This window comes from Rhipicephalus microplus, chromosome 7, assembly GCF_043290135.1.
Source record: "Rhipicephalus microplus isolate Deutch F79 chromosome 7, USDA_Rmic, whole genome shotgun sequence".
Taxonomy (NCBI): domain Eukaryota; kingdom Metazoa; phylum Arthropoda; class Arachnida; order Ixodida; family Ixodidae; genus Rhipicephalus; species Rhipicephalus microplus.
The window spans coordinates 161517821-161536512 of record NC_134706.1 but is presented as its reverse complement, the minus strand read 5'-3'; the positions used below and the strand labels follow the sequence as shown (position 1 = coordinate 161536512).

At 46.6% G+C, this 18692-nt stretch overlaps 1 protein-coding gene across 1 annotated transcript in view; it reads left to right on the top strand.

Moving 5' to 3' along the window:
* Positions 1–18692, top strand: part of LOC119180028 (sodium-coupled monocarboxylate transporter 1-like) — a 335015-nt gene that overhangs the window by 259137 nt on the left and 57186 nt on the right. The window contains exons 13-15 of the mRNA XM_075868345.1: positions 6746–6832; positions 15458–15630; positions 16951–17051. Of these exons, the coding sequence (XP_075724460.1) occupies positions 6746–6832; positions 15458–15630; positions 16951–17051 (361 nt within the window). The remainder of the gene's footprint in view (positions 1–6745; positions 6833–15457; positions 15631–16950; positions 17052–18692) is intronic.

The window sequence follows — 18692 nt, the reverse complement described above, 5'->3', positions numbered from 1 at the left end:
TCGCTCGGTGTTCTACTCGATCAAAGGCCTTAGTTAAGTCCAGGGCCAAGACGGCTTTAGTATGAGCGGGGATGAGAGGATCAAGAATGCCGTGCGTCAGTTGAAGCATGGCATCTTGGGCGGAGAGACACGGGCGGAAGCCCACCATGCTGTGCGGGTATAGGTTGTGGTTGTGCATGTGTTGAGTCAGTCTGTTTAAAGCAACGTGCTCGAGAAGCTTCCCGAGACACGATGTGAGTGAAATGGCGTGGAGGTTTGATATGGTAAGGGGTTTGTTAGGTTTAGGGATAAATACAATCTTGGCATGGCGCCAGGATTGCGGCAAGGTGCCTTCCTTCCAGCATTTAATAAAGTAATCTGTAATCTGTGCAATCGATTGATCATCCAGATTACGGAGCATGGAGTTAGTTATCCCGTCTTTCCCCGGTGCAGAGCTTTTTCAGATGTTCTGGAGGGCCATACGGACCTCTTGCTCCGATATGTCGTTGTCCAGGGCTTCATTCGGGGCTCCCGTGTAGGGCGGGAGAGGTGAGGAGGTGCCGGGTGCCGTGTGTGTTGTGCGTAGTTGGTCCAGAAGGGTGTCAGGAGAAAGCGTGGAGTTGTGAAGTAGGCGTGTAATGTGATGTAGTGACGTTGTGCGTGAGTGTGTAGGGTCGATAAGGTGCCGTAGGAGGTGCCATGCGTACTTGGTAGAGAGGTTGCCAGCTATGCTGTTGCACACTTGACCCCAGTTGGAACGACACAACTCCTCGGCGTGCGCAGTTATTTGTGTCTGTAGCGTAGCCAATCGGCGTCTTAACGTTCGGTTATGTTTCTGTCGTTTCCATCTCTCCAGTATGCTGTGGTGCGCCTCCCAGAGGTGGGCTAAGCGAGTGTCCAATGTAGGGGTGTTGGGTGGTGTGGTAATCTTTTGTGTGTATGCGATTATATCATCTAGGAGAGATGAGACCCAATGATCAATGTCTTGTATCGGGGTATTGGGGAGTTCCCGACGAGCGGATCGGATAGCGTCCCAGTGAATCAGATTGTGGGTGAGGAGTCGAGGTCTGTGTGGTGTGTGAGGTATTTGTATGGCGATAATATAATGGTCGCTTCCAAGTGTGTGTTGTGTACGAGACCATGAGACATCTTTGAGAGAACGGCTGAGTGTGAGGTCTGGACTAGTGTCCATTGTTACGCTATTGCCGATTCAGGTTGGTGTGAGAAAGTTGTTATGTGTAGTGAGGCGCAAGTCTTGAATGGTAGTCCAAAGCCTGCGACCCCGTGCTGTGGTGTACCGATAACCCCAGTCTGTATGCTGAGAGTTAAAATCGCCGCCTATGAGCAGGGGGTTTCGGCCCGCGATGCGGTGAATTCTCTGCAATAGCGCATCGATAGTGGCCATGGCCTGGCGTGGGGTGTGGTAGATATTGGCTATAAAAATCGGAGGTGTGTTAAGTTTCGTGGGGATGAGTTCTATGAGGACGCACGGAGTGGAGGAGGTGATTGTGTGTTCTTGGTAGGTAAGGGTGCGATGAATAAGTGTGGACACTCGGGGAGTGTCAGTGGGGTCTGAGTGTACTGCATGGTAACTTGGAAGTTTGGCTTGGTGTTGCGTGTCCTGTAACAAAAGAAGTTTGGGTATGGCAGGGAGGGCAGGTATTGAGAGCTGCAGCGGTGCGCGCTTGCCCCGAAAGCCGCGGCAGTTCCATTGGATTAGTGATAGGTGGGTAGAAGTATCACGACCCGCCATATTGGAGCGTGGGCGGAGCTAGGATTGGTTGTTGTTGCTGTAGTGGAAGTGAAATAGAAGGAGCAGGTGTGTGTGAGATGTAGGTAGAAGACCCCTCATGTGATGAGCTGGTAGTTTCGAGCCTCTGAAGGCGGGTCTCAAATTGCGTAAACCTAGTTTCTAGAGTTTGGGTTAGGCGTGTGAATAGTGCATCCATCTGTTGCTCAAAACGAGTAGACAGCTGCTCGACTATCGTTGAAAATTTAGCTTCGATGCGCGCCTCCAACGCTACCAATTTGGCGTCAAATTTGGCTTCCAAGTTTCTTAGGTCAGCCTGATAATCATCGACTGAGTCTGAACTGCGTTTCTTTTTAAGGGGGGGTGAGGGGTGTGTGGCGGGGCTGTTGGGTGACTGCGCAGTGGTTGGGGTGACTTGTTCTGGGGACGGCTGTTGCGAAGGAGGTGAGGGGGAAGTAGGGCTTTGTGTTAGAATGGTCGTGAGACGGCTTACCTCCACACGCAGGGCCCGGAGCTCCTGGTCACGGGGGTCCGGGGCAGGCGGAGTGTTGGTTGCCGGTGGTCTGGTCCCATTGGGCGTCTTCAGCTTGTCCGCCCATGTACGTTGGTCGGAACTCTTCGACTGCCCTTTTCGTTGGCCGGCATGTGGCTCAGAGCGTTTGGTGCTTGCACCGCGTAGTGAGTGGTCTACTCCTTCCTGTGATCGTGGTTCACGTGGTGACTTGGGCCTGGTTACTTTAGGTAGGTGCCGGTGCTTACACTCCCGGGTCCCCGACAGATGTGGGCCTTCGCAGATGATGCAGACTGGAGTACACGTTGGATTTGCCTCCTTCGGGTGTAATTGGCCACATCTGGGGCACCTGTGCGTCCTAGGTTGTATGCATACATCCGTGCGGTGGCCTATGGTCCGGCAGTTACTGCACGTCTCGACCTTTGGTGTATAGGGCGTGCACAGATGCAGTCCTCCACCATAAACAATCTTTCGTGGGACGGTGGCTTGTCCAAAGGTAATGAGAATCGATCGCGTGAGTCCCATTCGTCAAGCGTCTAGCATAGTTTCGTGTGGGTTGCGGGAGATCAAGTCCGCGAGTAGTTCTTGTGGTGATTCCTTCCAGTAGGCGTTTGTAATAACACCCCTGACTGAGCCATCGGGGGGTGCGATGTATGCCGTCATGGCATACTCATGCTTGTCGTAGGTGATGTGCTGTAGCTGCACAAGCTTGAGCGCGTCCTTTTCTTTCACCGCAGACACTGTGCAAGTGTTATTGACAGGGTGAATCCGGAGGGTCAGCGTAGATGGGTCGGTCAGCGCAGCGGCCTGCATGAGAGCGGTGAGGAGGTAGCGTGGCTGGAGCGTCGTAAGGGGAAGGCCTCCCTGGGAGCGGAACACCACTTTAAATCCATCGAGTGGAAGGGGCGTTAGTTGCTTGATCTTTTGGGCGGTTGTATGGAGAACGCGCAGCTGCGTCGAAGAGCTCTGTAGCCCGGGAGTTGTGGCGGTCTGCGGAGTCTCGCGCGACTGGCTCGGCGTCTCTCGTGGGTCGCGTTTCGTGGTTCCCGGAGGTTTACCTGGGCTCTGAGGACTTGGGTCAAGTCCCGAGGGTCGTACTGGCTTGGGTCCATGTCCGTGCCTTGTACTCGAACCTCCATGCTGGCCTAAGGTGAGGAGGCTGCGGCACGACGCGTCGCAAGGCCTAGCACGGCGGTGGCGCGACGGGGCCTGGTTTTTGGGCCTGGTGGCCCTCCTAGGGCTCGCCGAAACCTCAAGAAGGGTTAGTGGAGAGCGCTCACCTGTATGAAGGCGTTCGTGTTGTTGAGAGCACTCGAGATACCAGCGATTGGCAATTTTCGCTGTCGCGGTACAGAGCCGAAGCGAAGTGCTGCTGCACTCCAAGACCCCTAGCGTCCAATCCTCTCGAGGAGTATGCGTGGCGCTGCAGGAACGTAAAGCCGAATCAAGTGGCTGGTGGTCAGTAAGAATGGCAATTGTCGCCCTTCATGGAAGTACCTGAAATGCATCTCCGCAAGGTAGGCCGCGAGGAGCTCCCGTCTGAAAGAGTACTGTATCGACGCTCAGTATCGCGTAGCTTGCGGGAAAAGAAGGAAATTGGAGCCCATGCACCGTTGATCCATTGATAAAGAGCAGCTCCTACTGCTTCTGACGAAGCGCCCACCATGATGCTAGTGGGAGCAGTTGGTGAAGGGTGGTGTAGGAGGGTGGCCTGGGCGAGTTTGGTCTTTACGGCAGCAAAAGCTTGATCCTCGACCGTGTCCCAGGAAAGTACGGCTGACTCTGCTTTCGAAGTAGAGATTAGTGCTTCCAGAGGCTGCAGCAGTGTAGAGCATGTAGGCATGAAGCGGCGGTAAAATTTGACAAGTCCGAGAAAACATCGCAGACCACGTGTGGACGTGGGAGGCGGGTAATCGATGATGGCTTGAACCTTGTGAAGTAGAGGAGTGATGCCATTTTTAGTCATCTTTTGAACTACTCAAGTTAGTTACACAATATTTTCTCAAAGTATTTTTGAATGGAAAGCAAGCTCAAATATATGAAAGCCCCCTAAAATTTATTTTTTCATACAATGCGTTTTGAAAGTGTACACCTACTCTAAGGCCACGTAGTGACTGTATAGGAAGTTGGCAAAGGTTTCATACACTAAGTGTTTTAAGTTCACACTAGATATCTCTATCGCGTTCAACTCTTAAAGCCGAAGCTTAAGAGCCCCGAAAATTTTTCGTTCAGCGCATTTAAGGGCATTTCAAACACCACTCACTCCCTATGTGCCTTCACGCATAGCGTGTTGGACCGTAGTTGCTTGTAGTCCTCGTAGGGCTGTTATATGCGTCCATCCACTGAATCAGTTCCTTCCGTCTACAAGATGAATGGTCTTGGGCGAGGAAAAGGTTTCTACCACAGACTGCAGAACACTGAGCTGACTTAAATATTATCCACGTTGTGCAATGAAGAACCTTTTATAAGTATGTATCTCTATTATTGAAATTGATCATCTATTTCTATCAGGCATAGAGTTTCCCAAATATACACTAGAGAGAACCCTGGCACCAGTGTATATGGGAGCTGCAACGCACGGCGCTGCGGCAAACATGGGAATGGTGGGTAATTTACGGATTTGTTTAATCTTCGTACTTCTAGCTCTGTGTGCATTCGTGTGGCTTGAAGCTGTTTTCTCACGCAACAAAAATCACCAAATGTTCAACGGTTACGTTTCACGACTTTATTTCTTTTCCATTTCACATTGAGTCACAAAATTCATAAAGGTTCATTCTTTCCTTTGAGACAAAACCGAAACACCGCAATAAACAGTCACATGGGTGATTCACCGCCCCCCACTACGAAGACTAGGCAAATCCGCGTACTCCCCATCATTCCCATGGTCACTGCATGATCACAGCGCCAGAGTCCTTTCTTGTTAATTTTAAGAAACTCTATATAGGCTATCAGGAGAATCCAGCAGGAGTTCAAACAAAACAATGATGTCAGCCAATTTTTTCTGATCGTTGGTGGGCCCTCCGAAACCGGAAGGCCCGGTTAACCCTTTCAACCCTGGATAACCCACGCCTGTGCTCAGCGCAGCTATTCCAGCTGTTTCTCCAGTGAAATCCTTCATGTCGATGCGAATTAGGTGGTCCGCTGCCAGCACCCCTTTGCCTTCGACGTGAACCGACGCTGAAATTAAGAAACTTCAGCTCAGCGCCAAGCGAAAGTGCCACGTTGACACTGTTAGGCGTAGCCATATTTGTTTCTTTACTAGTGTTGCCAGCATATGGAGAGTTGTATGGAGCTGCGAATAACGTTTATAGGATCTGCAATGCATGGCGCTTCAGTCAGCATGGAAATGGTACACAAACTTGTGTAACCTTCGTTTTTTTTTTTTTGCTCCGCTTGGTTTCGCGTGGCCTGGAGCAGCGTTGTCGCAACAATAAAATCAGCAAATTTTCAGCAGTGTCACTTCACCACCATAGCCTTTTTAGGCCTAGCAATTGAAATCGGTTTGGGATGTTCACATTTATCCACTCTTTTATTGGAAACAAGCACTGAAACACAAATAAAGGCAGAAGTGTGTTCGAAGCCACAAGAACGAACATTATACACCAATTAGTGTACTGCCTATCATTCTCATGGTCACTGAACGATCGCAGAGTAAGAGTTTTCTCTATTTAACTTTGGAAAACTCTATGGGACGTACAACAGAATTGACATTTCATTCATGCCAAGATAAAGGCTGCGCATTCTGGGCACTTCTAGTGGTTCATATTCAATTGTTTATTTCAAACAAAAATAAATCAAATTACGAGCTGTCGCACATAAATATCGTTTATTGTAATTTGATTCGGACATAAAGGTACTTTTTGCAAGATTATGTATTTTTATTTGTGCATTTGAATCGATAACTACTGAGGCCCAGTGTTTAAGTGTTCAGACGTTGCAAAACTAAGTAGGCACCTGTCGACCACTATTAGATATGTGAAATCGTATTTCACATTGTAAAAAAGCACGGCTTAACATCGAAATGCGAGTCCAGATCACACGGAAATGGCTGTTGCATGACAACCTATACTGATGCATGGCGTTGTCAGTTATAAGTATTTTTGCGCACAACTAAACAGATATTAAAGCTGCAATGTCCTAAGCATATATCCTGAAAAACTGCTTTGTACCATCTTTACTGGAAGATTTGTGATCCATAACGACCACTTCACAGCGTCCCTAATTCACCCTTCATGTGGGTGTGTCGGTGAGCTTTGTCATGGTTACACCGGTAGTCAGTTTATAGTAAACACCACTATTTTAGTTGCAGTATATAGCCCCTTTGACCTAATAACACCTCATCGGCTGCTGGCAAACATGAATTTACGGTCATTGCTGTAACAGCGTTGGAGTGAAACATACTGCACTCTGCCCTATTTAAAAAGGTTTTTTGTTGTTCTTTGAGCGGGTGTTTAGGCTGAAATACACCAAACCTTGTTCTCTTTTCTCTCGTATCTATGCCACAGTTGTTCGTGTCACTGTACTCCTCGGCGTCTGGTCCATTTGCCGGGCTTGTCCTGCTCGCTGTCTCGTCTCCCTGGGTCAATTCAAAGGTACGGCTATTGAAAGTGCCACCTAAATTGTAAAAAAAAACGTGTGGCATCCTTCAAAGGGGTTGGCGTGTGAGCGTCATTTGCATACGGCTTTCGTTTGTTCGGTTAATAATATTGCGAAATTCGAAATACATAGCTGTCTAGTGACTTCTTTCCTGTGCAAAAAACGAAAAATAGCACCACAACTAGTTCCATGTAGCTGAAACTAGATGGAGACGACTAAGTTCGACTCAGCAGGAACTAGTAGACAGTTGCTACTGTTTTTGAGAAGTACATTCAAAACCCTCCCTTCATTTATTCAAGACATGTTTCATGGGATTTCGGGCCAGGCTGATTGAACAGCTGCGCAGTATTGAGGAAATATGCAAGATAAAATCGGGCAGCTCTGCACTATTTGTGCGAAGAGTGTAGAAGCAGCTGAGCTGATGGCCTTTACCTTCTCTTGACCTAGCTTTCCCACCAGCTTGCTATAGAATAATGTGAATGACTATACAATGCTTCCTTTTTTTTTCTTTGTCTATGTGCTTTCCTCGTTCTTTCACCCATAACAACGCAATCATACTGTACATCTGTAAGCTTGGTCTGCTAGCAGGCCCCACCCCAAGTGTAGGGTAACCAACCGAGCCAAGCTTGGTTAGCCTCTCTGCTTTTCCTCTATATTTCTCTCTATATATTTCTCAATAGCCGAATGGTTACGAAACTCTCCTATGGACAATGGGTACAAAAGTTCGAACTGCGCACCACCGAGAAATCATATTTCGTTCTTTCTTCTGCTCCTTTCCACTTGTCGCGTTCTCGCCCCCTTCATTCTCTATCTCATCTCACCTATCCAACGTGTTCCATCTACCACCGGAAAGATCGGCACACGAGAGAGCGAAGCAGGAGATGAGGATGACGAAGAAATTTGATAGAATTATAGTGTTGTACGCTCTGTCCTTTACGGGAAAAAAACATTCGTGGGGATCATAACTTCTGTCCACGTCTAACGGGGTTTTGCCGAGCTTAATTGGCTGCGCTCATAAAAAGGGTCACTATCATAGCAAGGCCGAAGCAATGAATGTGATCGTGGCAAATCAAAGAGCTCTACGACGTACGCCTAGCAATATATTTATTTGGGAACAGGTTCGCTGCAGCAAAAGAAGTGACCTTCGTGCTGTCCTAGGATTTAGCGTAAAATTTGCGATGGCGGCGAAATGCGTACAAGGCTATATATAGTACATATGCTGATCCGTTCGCAAGATAACTGAACGCTATGCGCCGAACCACAGACAACAGTCTGTCATTGAAAGGGCCCATTTCCTGCAAGAAATATACAGCATCAAGCATGTAGGAAGCACCCAGCTTTCACCGATGAATAAGGGTGTCCACAAAACTGCCTAATTATGACGTAACCTCAAAATCTATAACTGCAAAATTATCATATAAATACAGCTTTAAAGAATTTAGCTCAAGCCACTGATTTTTGTATACAATAAAGATCACGACCTTAAAATGCTGAGTCATTAATTTGCGAGCTCTTCGCGTGTTTAAATAGCACGGGATCTTTGAGATAAACAGTACAGCAGACATGTATGTGTGTACGTGCAATTGCAGAGAACGTCATTTTTCACAAGTTTTATTCATATAAAAGACAGCCCTTTGCAGTACCTTGAACAAGGAAACCTTATCGCCAGAGAAGTGATGATTTCGTTTGATATTTGAGGTTCAACGTCCATGAACCACCATATGATTATGAGAGACGCCATAGTGAAGCGCTCCGAAATTTCCACCACCTGGGGTTCTTTAGCATGCACCCCAATCTGAGCACACGGGCTTACAGCATTTTCGCCTCCATCAAAAATGCAGCCGCTGCAGCCGGGATTCCATCCCGGGACCTGCGGGTCAGCAGCCGGGTACCTTAGCCACTAGATCACCGTGGCGGGGCTCGCCACAGAAATGGCTAGATGTACGATCCACCGACTGCATCAATGTCTGGTTCTCAAGAAAAACTAGCACTATGTAAGTGTTTCGCCTGATCGTCAAAGCAGTTGGGGAAGTTATAAGGGCGCATAATGACCCGTTCCCCGCAGAGTCTACCACAAGGAATGTCACTGTAGATCTCCCGCAAAGTCCCCCACAAAAAAAAAACAACGCAAGACACATTCCCCACAAAGAACATCAGTGCTTAAACGAGCAGCAGCTCTTAGGCGAAGTAAATATCGTCACGTACAACGGCATATTGTTGGATATCACCTTGGTCTTTCCTACAAGCCGTTGCAGCAACTATGGAATAGTAAATTCCATTAGCATAAAAGAGAGAGTTATTACAACGCGGAGTCACCCCGGTCAAGCGGCCTGTTTCTGGCACAAATGCAGCTTAGCTCTAAGAACAAGCATATATATATATATATATATATATATATATATATATATATATATATATATATATATATATATATATGTGTGTGTGTGTGTGTGTGTGTGTGTGTGTGTGTGTGTGTGTGTGTGTGTGTGTGTGTGTGTGTGTGTGTGTGTTTGTGTGTGCTGGTGGCGTGCAAGAAGTGCTTCCGCGTCTTTCTGGGCACTTTCTGTGGTGTTGTCATCTGTGTTACCGCAGGCGCAGAGAGCGTCGGTGGCGATGTTCCTTCATCCGGAAACGTCCTACTTCTTGAAATGGCCCTTGTATCAAAGTCCTTAATTTTTAACTTCTTCAAGTTGTGAGTGTGCTTCCGTTGAAGTTTTCGTTCACCGTCGTATTTATTGGTTTGGTGATGGCTCTGAGGAAATCGGGTGGTCATTGTCGTTGAATAAGGAGACGCTGTCGGTAGTCCCAGCATTATTTACGAGTGGGATGCAAGCATTATTTCTGTAAAGGAAAGCAGTAGATACATTTTCGTTTTTATCGGCGAGACTTGCATTGAATGGTGACTCCGTAACGTCTCGACTTTCAGTTGGTCCGGTTCCTGAGAATGATATCGCCGCAAGTATGGCTTGACATGGTTCCGATTCCGTAGGTTTGTTTCTTTGCGGGAGAATTGAGCCAAGCGCTCCTGAAGTGACGTATGAAGTGATGAAGCGATGGTTGGTAGAGGCCGAGAAGGAAGAAGTGCAGAATAGAATAAACATGGCGTATAGTAATCATATTCCCCTAATCTAGAAAATCTATAGGTATTTACTTGCATTAACCACCGGCTTCTTGGCCAATCCCCCTTAATGGGTGAGAGCCACAAAAGAAAGGAACAAGTAAGCAAGCAAGTATGAGCCAGGCCACGTCTCCCATTCATCATAGCGTCACACGAGTCGACAGGATGAAGACCTCCCAGCCACTTCATCAGTGTTTCAGCATCGACGCAGTTCTCCACAAGACGCCATGACCATACATCGACTATGGTGTCATCACCTAGCCACGCACAGTGACCAGCACCATGACAGAATCATGGACCGACTTTCCCATCCCCAAGTACACCGGAGCAGCGGACGATGGACCTGTACAGGACTGGTTCGACCTGTTCGAGCTCCACGCAACCGCTGCATCATGGTCGGAACGGGAGATGGTCGCCAACTTTACCGACTACGTCTCCGGTGATGCCTTCAAATTCTACCTGACCCACATATTTCAAAACGACGAGTCATGGGAGAAGATCAAACAAGAAATGATCGTTTGGTCTAAAGAATGCAATGACGACTACGACGAAGAAGACTTGCTTATAACCCACCATTCACAGACAATCGCGCTCGGTCGTCACACTCAAAAGCAGTCTTCACGCATGAACCCACCTCCTGCTTTTTCATCTCGTGGATCTCCTATCGCTCACCATTTGCCTGATAAGGACGCCGCGACTACGGTAGACGACCTGACGCTTCACGAAAATACCCTGTCAAGCCATGCACCTTCTGGAGGAGTTCATTCATCACCGTGCGGTGAACACACATTAGATAATCGAAACAAAGTGAAAGGTTCAGATGAATCGAACATCGCACGCTGCCAAGCGCAAGAGCCCTTCGTAGTGAACAGTGCAGGAAAAGCCTCCAAAGACCCTTTTGTCGATTCTAGTGCACCACCTTCATTTTCTTTTGAGAATCACGACAACCCAACGACTACCAACTATTTATTGGTCACACGAACTATCAAAGAAAAGCAGGCTCGTGTTACTAAAGGAATACGACCTCGTCGGTTTCCGCTACATCAGCAGTGCCATCAAGAACTCAAAGAACTCCAGAAACCACGGCAGTTACATCAAGCACTATGACGAACTAAAATAAGATCACAAGCAGATTTGCGGCTTAAGGATGGTCGTCAGGAACGACGCCAACTAATGGAAAGACCAAGTCAGCATCTGAGCCATATTCGTAGAAGGAAATATCAAGGAAGTCTTCTGTACCGGATATCAAGATATCATGTACAATCCTATCGACGGACATACCACCACAGAAAACCACGAAACAGACTGAACGCTACCATTTGCAAAATGCAGGAATACAGACATTGTATTATCAACTTCGGTTCTCGCAGACGCAAGCTGGAAGCAATGCTTCTGTCTCAGCCACGACTCAGAATACAGCACCCACGACACAAAATTCGACGCCTACGACGTCCGACCTTCAAAGGCTATAAGGACGTCCAACTTCGTTCATTCTTTGCAGCTGCTGAAGCCGTGTCACGGTCAGTGGAGTTGTGCAGGACGCAGTTATCTTTTCCAGAACGCCACAGTCAGCCTCGCCCACCAGAACTCCTGCGTTACTCATACTGCTGCACTCTCTTTTGAAGTTTTTGAAAGTTTACGGAACTCATCTGGAGCATAGAACCAATTGTGACTTTTGACATTTGTGACTTTTCAACTTCTCCTTGTTTACTTTTTCTTGTTCGTAATTCATGCCTTCTTTCGGGGGGAGGGGGAATGAAGCGATGGTTTGTAGAGGCCGAGAAGGAAGAAGTGCAGAATAGAATAAACATGGCGTTTGAGCCATATATATATATATATATATATATATATATATATATATATATATATATATATATATATATATATATATATATATATATATATATATATGTATGTGTGTGTGTGTGTGTGTGTGTGTGTGTGTGTGTGTGTGTGTGTGTGTGTGTGTGTGTGTGTGTGTGTGTGTGTGTGTGTGTGTGTGTGTGTGTGTGTGTGTGTGTGTGTGTGTGTGTGTGTGTGTGTGTGTGTGTGCGCGCGCATTTGGTCCCTGGTATAGAAGGCGTCACATCCACCACATATTTACTTGTCGATTCAGTGTCTTGGGGCCCTATATATGTATACTCTTGAAGCTCGATCATGGATATTGCTCGCGAATCGATCGGCGTGTCTTCTTCTTATCTCACATGCAAAAAGAAGCTTGTATCAACATGTGGGTGTATCAACACACTGGTCTCCTATGTAGCTAATTGTAGTCATTTAGAACATTATATAGTGGTCCGAACACTCAGTGAAAGTGCGTGTGGAAGCAGCACGCAGAAAAGGTCTGATGTCTATAAGAACGTACATGCATGTTCGTTAAGCTCTATGTGCTTTCTTTAATGGCGAGTACCTACAAAGCATTCCTACATCATGTTGAAGAATTATAGAACATGCTGTGTAGCTCAAACAGCGAAGCTAAAGAGCTGCGTGACTTGTGCCTCATACTGCTTCCTTGAGTGCTTAAAATATTCCTGAACACGGGGTGTCACTGGAACAGACGTTTGAGCAACGAGACTTGTCTTCTTCAATTCTAGAATGCATGCTTTCCGTAGCACATGTCCATGCCCTTTTTTCCACCGCAAACGAATATTACGAGCGCAACAGCAAACACGGGGGAAAAGAGGCTGGCGTGCCAATTCACGTGAGTTCAAAGGAAAGAGGAAAAGTCCGTCAAACAAAACGGCGGGAGGTAGTGCTTACACGCGTCATAAAGTACGAAGGGAGGAGGGCGTTTCGCTTCATTTTTGGTGTCTCAGGACAGCTGTACATGACAGTGGTAAATTCGCGACGATAAGCTCGGTTGTGTATTCAGGTAAAGAGCTAAAGAGCGTAGGATAACAACACATCTAGCCGAAAAATCCAGCAGAACAAGAAACAGCATATTCGAAGGCATGCTGGAGACGCCAGCTTGAGTTGTCTCGAGATGAAGATTCCACGTTGAGGCAATCCGCATAGAACTAGAATACTGAACTTTGCTGAGTAGAAACGCCCTGTCAATTGAAAAAGAGTGCACGAAATATTTTCGCTTAAAATAGAACGGAAAAAAAGGCAGATCACACGAAACATAGCAATCGTTGCAATGCCAAGAAGCTAGCGAGAGTCTGCAGACTCCACATTGTTTTCAAAGCAAAACAAGGCACTCGCGTCATTATTTTGATGGCCACGCTAATTACTGCTTGACTTTACGTAACACTTGTGTAGTCAGGAAAGGTAGCCACTCTACCAACAAATGATTATGGTTAATGCCGTCGTGCGATAAAGGCGCGGACATACTTTTTACATAATGGCGAGTATGCCAGCCTTAAAACAACTACAGTAACATGACAAGTAACCGAATATAAAGCCTATAGAACACTCACGACACACGCAATGTGCCGAAAAATCAGTGGCGCCGATGTGCAACTCATTGGTCTCCTATGGAATCGGCGTAGAAAAGCTGCGGTATATCGCCCCGCCGCGGTGGTCTAGTGGCTAAGGTACTCGGCTGCTGACCCGCAGGTCGCGGGTTCGATTCCCGGCTGCGGTGGCTGCATTTCCGATGGAGGCGGAAATGTTGGAGGCCCGTGTACTCAGATTTGGGTGCACGTTAAAGAGCCCCAGGTGGTCAAAATTTCCAGAGCCCTCCACTACGGCGTTTCTCATAATCAAATGGTGGTTTTGGGACGTTAAACCCCACAAATCAATCAATCAAAAGCTGCGGTATCGTAGTCACGGATCTTCTGGAAGGGTCGGCCGCCACAGCCACGGCTGACACAAAAATAGGACAATTCCCCGTGAACCCGCCCCATCGATGGATGGATGGATTGATGTATTCGGCTGTGCCCTTTAGATCGGGTGGTGGCTCACGCCACCTAGCCATAAAGCTAAGTACTATGCGCCCAGAGCGAAACCTGTATGCAGCGGGAGTGCTAATGGTGGCCGCCACAGATGTCCTAACTCTGAGTGTAGGAGCGGGCATCGAGGCGCTCTAGAGTGTCATAGATGAATATATGTATCTGGCTGTGCCCTGTAGATCGGGTGGTGGCTCACACCACTTAGCCATAAAGTTAAGTACTAACACTATGTGTTTAAATTTTGAATTTCACTCCCGCCTTGATTGTAGCCCCAATCAGCCTCCCCCTGGTTATTTCAACCCGTTTAAAGACTATTTCGCCTTCACTGTCCTAAACCGCAATGCCTTGAAAAATTCCGCGCCATTATCTTGGACTATAGGCGCAGCCCTTTACACGGCATCATCAGATGTTCAGCCATTTCCTCATCCTCTCCCCAAGCAATGCATACCGTGTCTGTGCCTTCGTATTTGGCTCGGTACATCTCGGTCCGCAATACTCCCGTTCTGGCTTAGAACAGCAGAGAACTACCCCGAGAATTATGGTAGATCTTTTCTTTGGCGATTTCCTGCTTGAAAGTTTGGTACGTCTCCAGGGATAATTTCGTAAGCATTCCAATCTTCCACATGTTTCTCTCTGTTTCCTTCACACTATTCTTAACCAGTGTTTCCTTTTGGCTTGGTATTCTGCTGTTGTCTAAATACTTGCTTGAATATTTTAGAGTTCGCTTTTTCCATTTAGTATCAACATTCTTCATGCACAAGTCGCTGAGAACTTTCCAAGTTGCTGAAAACACATCAACGCCAACTACGGCGTGTCACCAGGGGCGCATTCGCTATGATATTAAAGCGGATTTACAGATTGACAGCACCAAAAGGCATTTCAGCGTTATTTTGTGTATTTAAGTAATGCAGCTGCGCTCACGATTGGTGATTTGTCTGCGTAATGTAGGATATTTACTTTACCAAAATAGCTTTCAGTGCTGCTACTTCTTGATTACGCCTCTTGATTACTAATAAAACTCTGCACCGCATTATGCAGTGGCAGTTGGCTTAACCGCAACATAAATGACTCTCAAACTTCATAGAATAGCTTATATAGCAGAATGAAATCAGTTGCTTGCTTCTTGAAGTCACAACGCTTTTATGTCGGTATTTTGTTCTGAGTCGCAAAGTGTGTGACATACATGGTGATTGTGTCGAATAGTGTGTTTGAATTTTTTTAGATGAAATCAACAATACAATTTAACGATGTCGACACGGTTTTTGAACCACATTGTCGTAGAGCCCAGAAACGTGTGTACGCATCATGCTTACCAAAACTCTTTCTTCGCCTTAACTTCTTTTCACCCATTCCAATTCCAATGGCCGTACTCTGTGTTCATGCTTCTTCTGTGTCACTCTCACCGCATCTGATGCCTTACATGGAACCGCTATTTTTTATACCATTTATCTAAGTTACAATAAGCACAACTTCACCAATGAACACACGTGTTCGCAGTGTTCACCACGGCTGCACATGATTACTAAGCTGCCGCGCAGATTATTGCTACTTCCTTCAACAAAACATGTTTCCTTTACTCTAAAGGATGAATCGTACTGTCTGCATTGCAGGGAGCCGCCTGGGGCAGCCTGCTTGTGTGCACTTTGCAATTGTGGCACGCGCTGGGCAGAAGTATATGGGGCAGTGGTATGCCGCCTTTCTTGCCACGAAGCCTCGATCGGTGTCCGATTGCCAACGACACATCCACTGCTCAGCCCACGAACGATGCTGCATTGCTGAGCAGGTGCGTGGACTAAAAACTTGGCCTAAACGTAGCCGTTTATTTTTTTTATTCTATACTCACTAATAATGTCTCTAGGAACAGCAGGGTATTTATTCGTAAGATCATGCAGTTTATGAGAGCTGTTGTATTTCGGCTGCAACTCATTTCTCCTTCATTGTGTTGGTCTCTGTTGTCATGTTGTTAAAGTTTCTTACAATCAGCTTTGTTTTATTTTCACTAAATGGACAATATAATTATCAGGCAGGCCGTAGTGAGGAACTCCTGATGAAATTTGGCAACATCCTTGGGGTTCTTTGACTCTCACGTAAGTCTGTGTACGCGGCCGGTGTTATTGTATTTCGGCCCCATCCAAAAATGGGCACGGTGGTCAGGAATAAAACGCACCACGCCACGCGTAGCAGCTCGGTCACTCTGAATAAGCCGATGCTGTAAGTGCCTCTCATATCACGTCCAACTTTCTGTTCTTGCTGATTTACACCCCATTCACTCTTTCAATGATCGCTAACATTTACCACTTGAATTCTCACTTTCTTTATAGAAGACTTTTTTTTTTCAAGTGAGCACTGGCTTGCAGTTGCCCTTTGTGAGTTCTGAAAGGCGGCTTCAAAGATTCCTGAACTTGATGTCTTCCTTTTAGTTATTATAATTCAGCCTGTTTGTGCCGGCAAAAAAACCCAACAGTTGAAATGGGAAATATAAAGATATTCATTGTGCTGACCCGTGCTGGCAAAACGCGACAAACAACAATGAGAGTGGCGAATATGGCCAATGGTTGTCGAGAACCTGAAGCATCAATGCTAACCGTCGGTTTGATAGAAGCGTCGTCAGACACTTCGCTTTGGACACCACAAGTTTCAAAAAGTTGTCAACTATTTGCGTAGTGCACGCGTAATAAGTACACCACCAAAAGAGGGTTCGATAAAATCACGTGAGTCCTGCGCCATGCGATAGCACATTCGAGAGCTTTATCAGCGACCGAGAAAGGTGTGCAGGGCTTATAATCTCAATGGCAGCTTGCCAAGATATCGTGACTAGCACGAGAAGTTATGGCGACGCATGCCAAAGCACGTACGCATGCGAAAATCACAGCCCCAAAGTAAGAATCACGCCAGTGTACATTGTTTGTAATATTATTTAGCTACAAGGCAGCGTTTATCAAGGGAATCATTTGTATTTTTGTGAGTCAGCCTTGAATACTGCACAATTTCTGATTGTCGTGCCAGTCCTTCGTTGATACACTGCAAAATTATTTCAAAAAATTATCACTAAATTACCCTTTTGAAAAAAATACAACAATGAGTTATTGTTGAAACTTTACAGAATGAATATATTTCCGTTGTATCAACTGTCTTACCTTTGGATTTGCGCTATCGGCGCTGTCCTGACCATGCTCAGTGGGACAGCCATTAGTCTGGCCACTGGTAAGTACAAGAAATTTCGTCTTTTAAACGCTCTCAGCACTGTCAAAGCGATAGCGTTAAATTGCTCGTTTCGCAGAAATCCCAGCGTCGGTGTCGTTGTTTGTGAGCGAAAAAATCACTACATTATGCGTGACCGAAAAATCGAGAACGATGCAAGTATGGTAAATGATAAAAATTCTGGGTAGAGTCATAGGTCGGCGAAACTTGTGGAGCTGACTCAGACTCACTCATGGAATGTATTTTGAGCTTTGGAACCACTCAGACTCACAAAACTTTTCCTGAGCCAGACTCACTCGAATTCGCGGACGAAAATTATCTGCAGCCGTACTCACTCGGCATCACGCTCACCTAAACATTCCTCACCTGAATTCAGTCAGGCCCACGGCTTGATCTGAGACTGAGTGAGACCGAGTGAGTCAACTCGTGAGTCTATCAGTCTAGAATTAGCTTGTTCGGGCATGGTGTAAGTGCTCTTTAACACCAATATCTAACGTAATCGGTAATCTTCTTAGTGTCATTTGACATGTGTCTTCGAAGACCAGTTCCGAGTGTTTCCAAGCCACTAAAATCTTTTTTCTTGAAACAAATGACATCATCAGTTATATGATAATCAAGATGTTCCTTGGAATAGTTGGGGAGGTCAAAGCACCCCCCTGCATAATTCACGCCTCTAATTATTCAATATTGAAATGACGTAGCAACGACACTGCTATAAATACCTGTGAGTAGACGTTAGTATAAACGTGAATTGACGCAATGCTGATAAAAATATGCTGAAGATGACTATATAGGACCTTATGCGGACAAAATAAAGTTAAATTCACTCAGTCTCACCGAAGAAACGCGTTGTGCGCTTTTTACTCACTCGGACTCACGAAAATTTTCTTGAGCCGAACTCTCACGAAAATTTTACTCCACTGCCCTCACTCAGAGCCAAACTTGATATGTGGGGTTTAACGTCCCAAAACCACCATATGATTTTGAGAGACGCCGTAGTGGAGGGCTCCGGAAATTTCGACCACCTGGGGTTCTTAAACGTGCACCCAAATCTGAGCACACGGGCCTACAACATTTCCGCCTCCATCGGAAATGCAGCCGCCGCAGCCGGGATTTGAACCCGCGACCGGGGGGTCAGCAGCCGAGTACCTTAGCCACTAGACCACCGCGGCGGGACTCGGAGCCAAACTTGTGAAATTATTACTCACCCGGGCCCGCTTAGTCTCACACTCGCGGATCGGTCTGAGTGAGTCGACTCACGAGTGACTTCGCAGACCTACGGGGAGAGTGGGTGTTGAACAAGGCTCGTTTCGGTCTGGCGGGGGATCGAACCTGGGTCGTTTGCGTGGCAAGCGGATGTTCTACCACACGGCCACGCCTCTGCCTGTGAAAATAGTGACAATACCTCTTTCTGCTGGAGAATGCAGTGTAAGTGTAGCTTCCATGCTTTCCAAATACAGGCGTCTAGTGTACATCCTTCGCAATATAACATGAAGTATTGCAGCAATAATGGCTGGCACAACCTTCAATTACCAGCGGGCCTCAGAACATGTGATTATCATAATGACCTCGTGATTTAAAGCCAGTCTCCCGTTACAAAAGGCACACACGCTACTGCACCGATTCCCTAAAGCCAGGTAATAG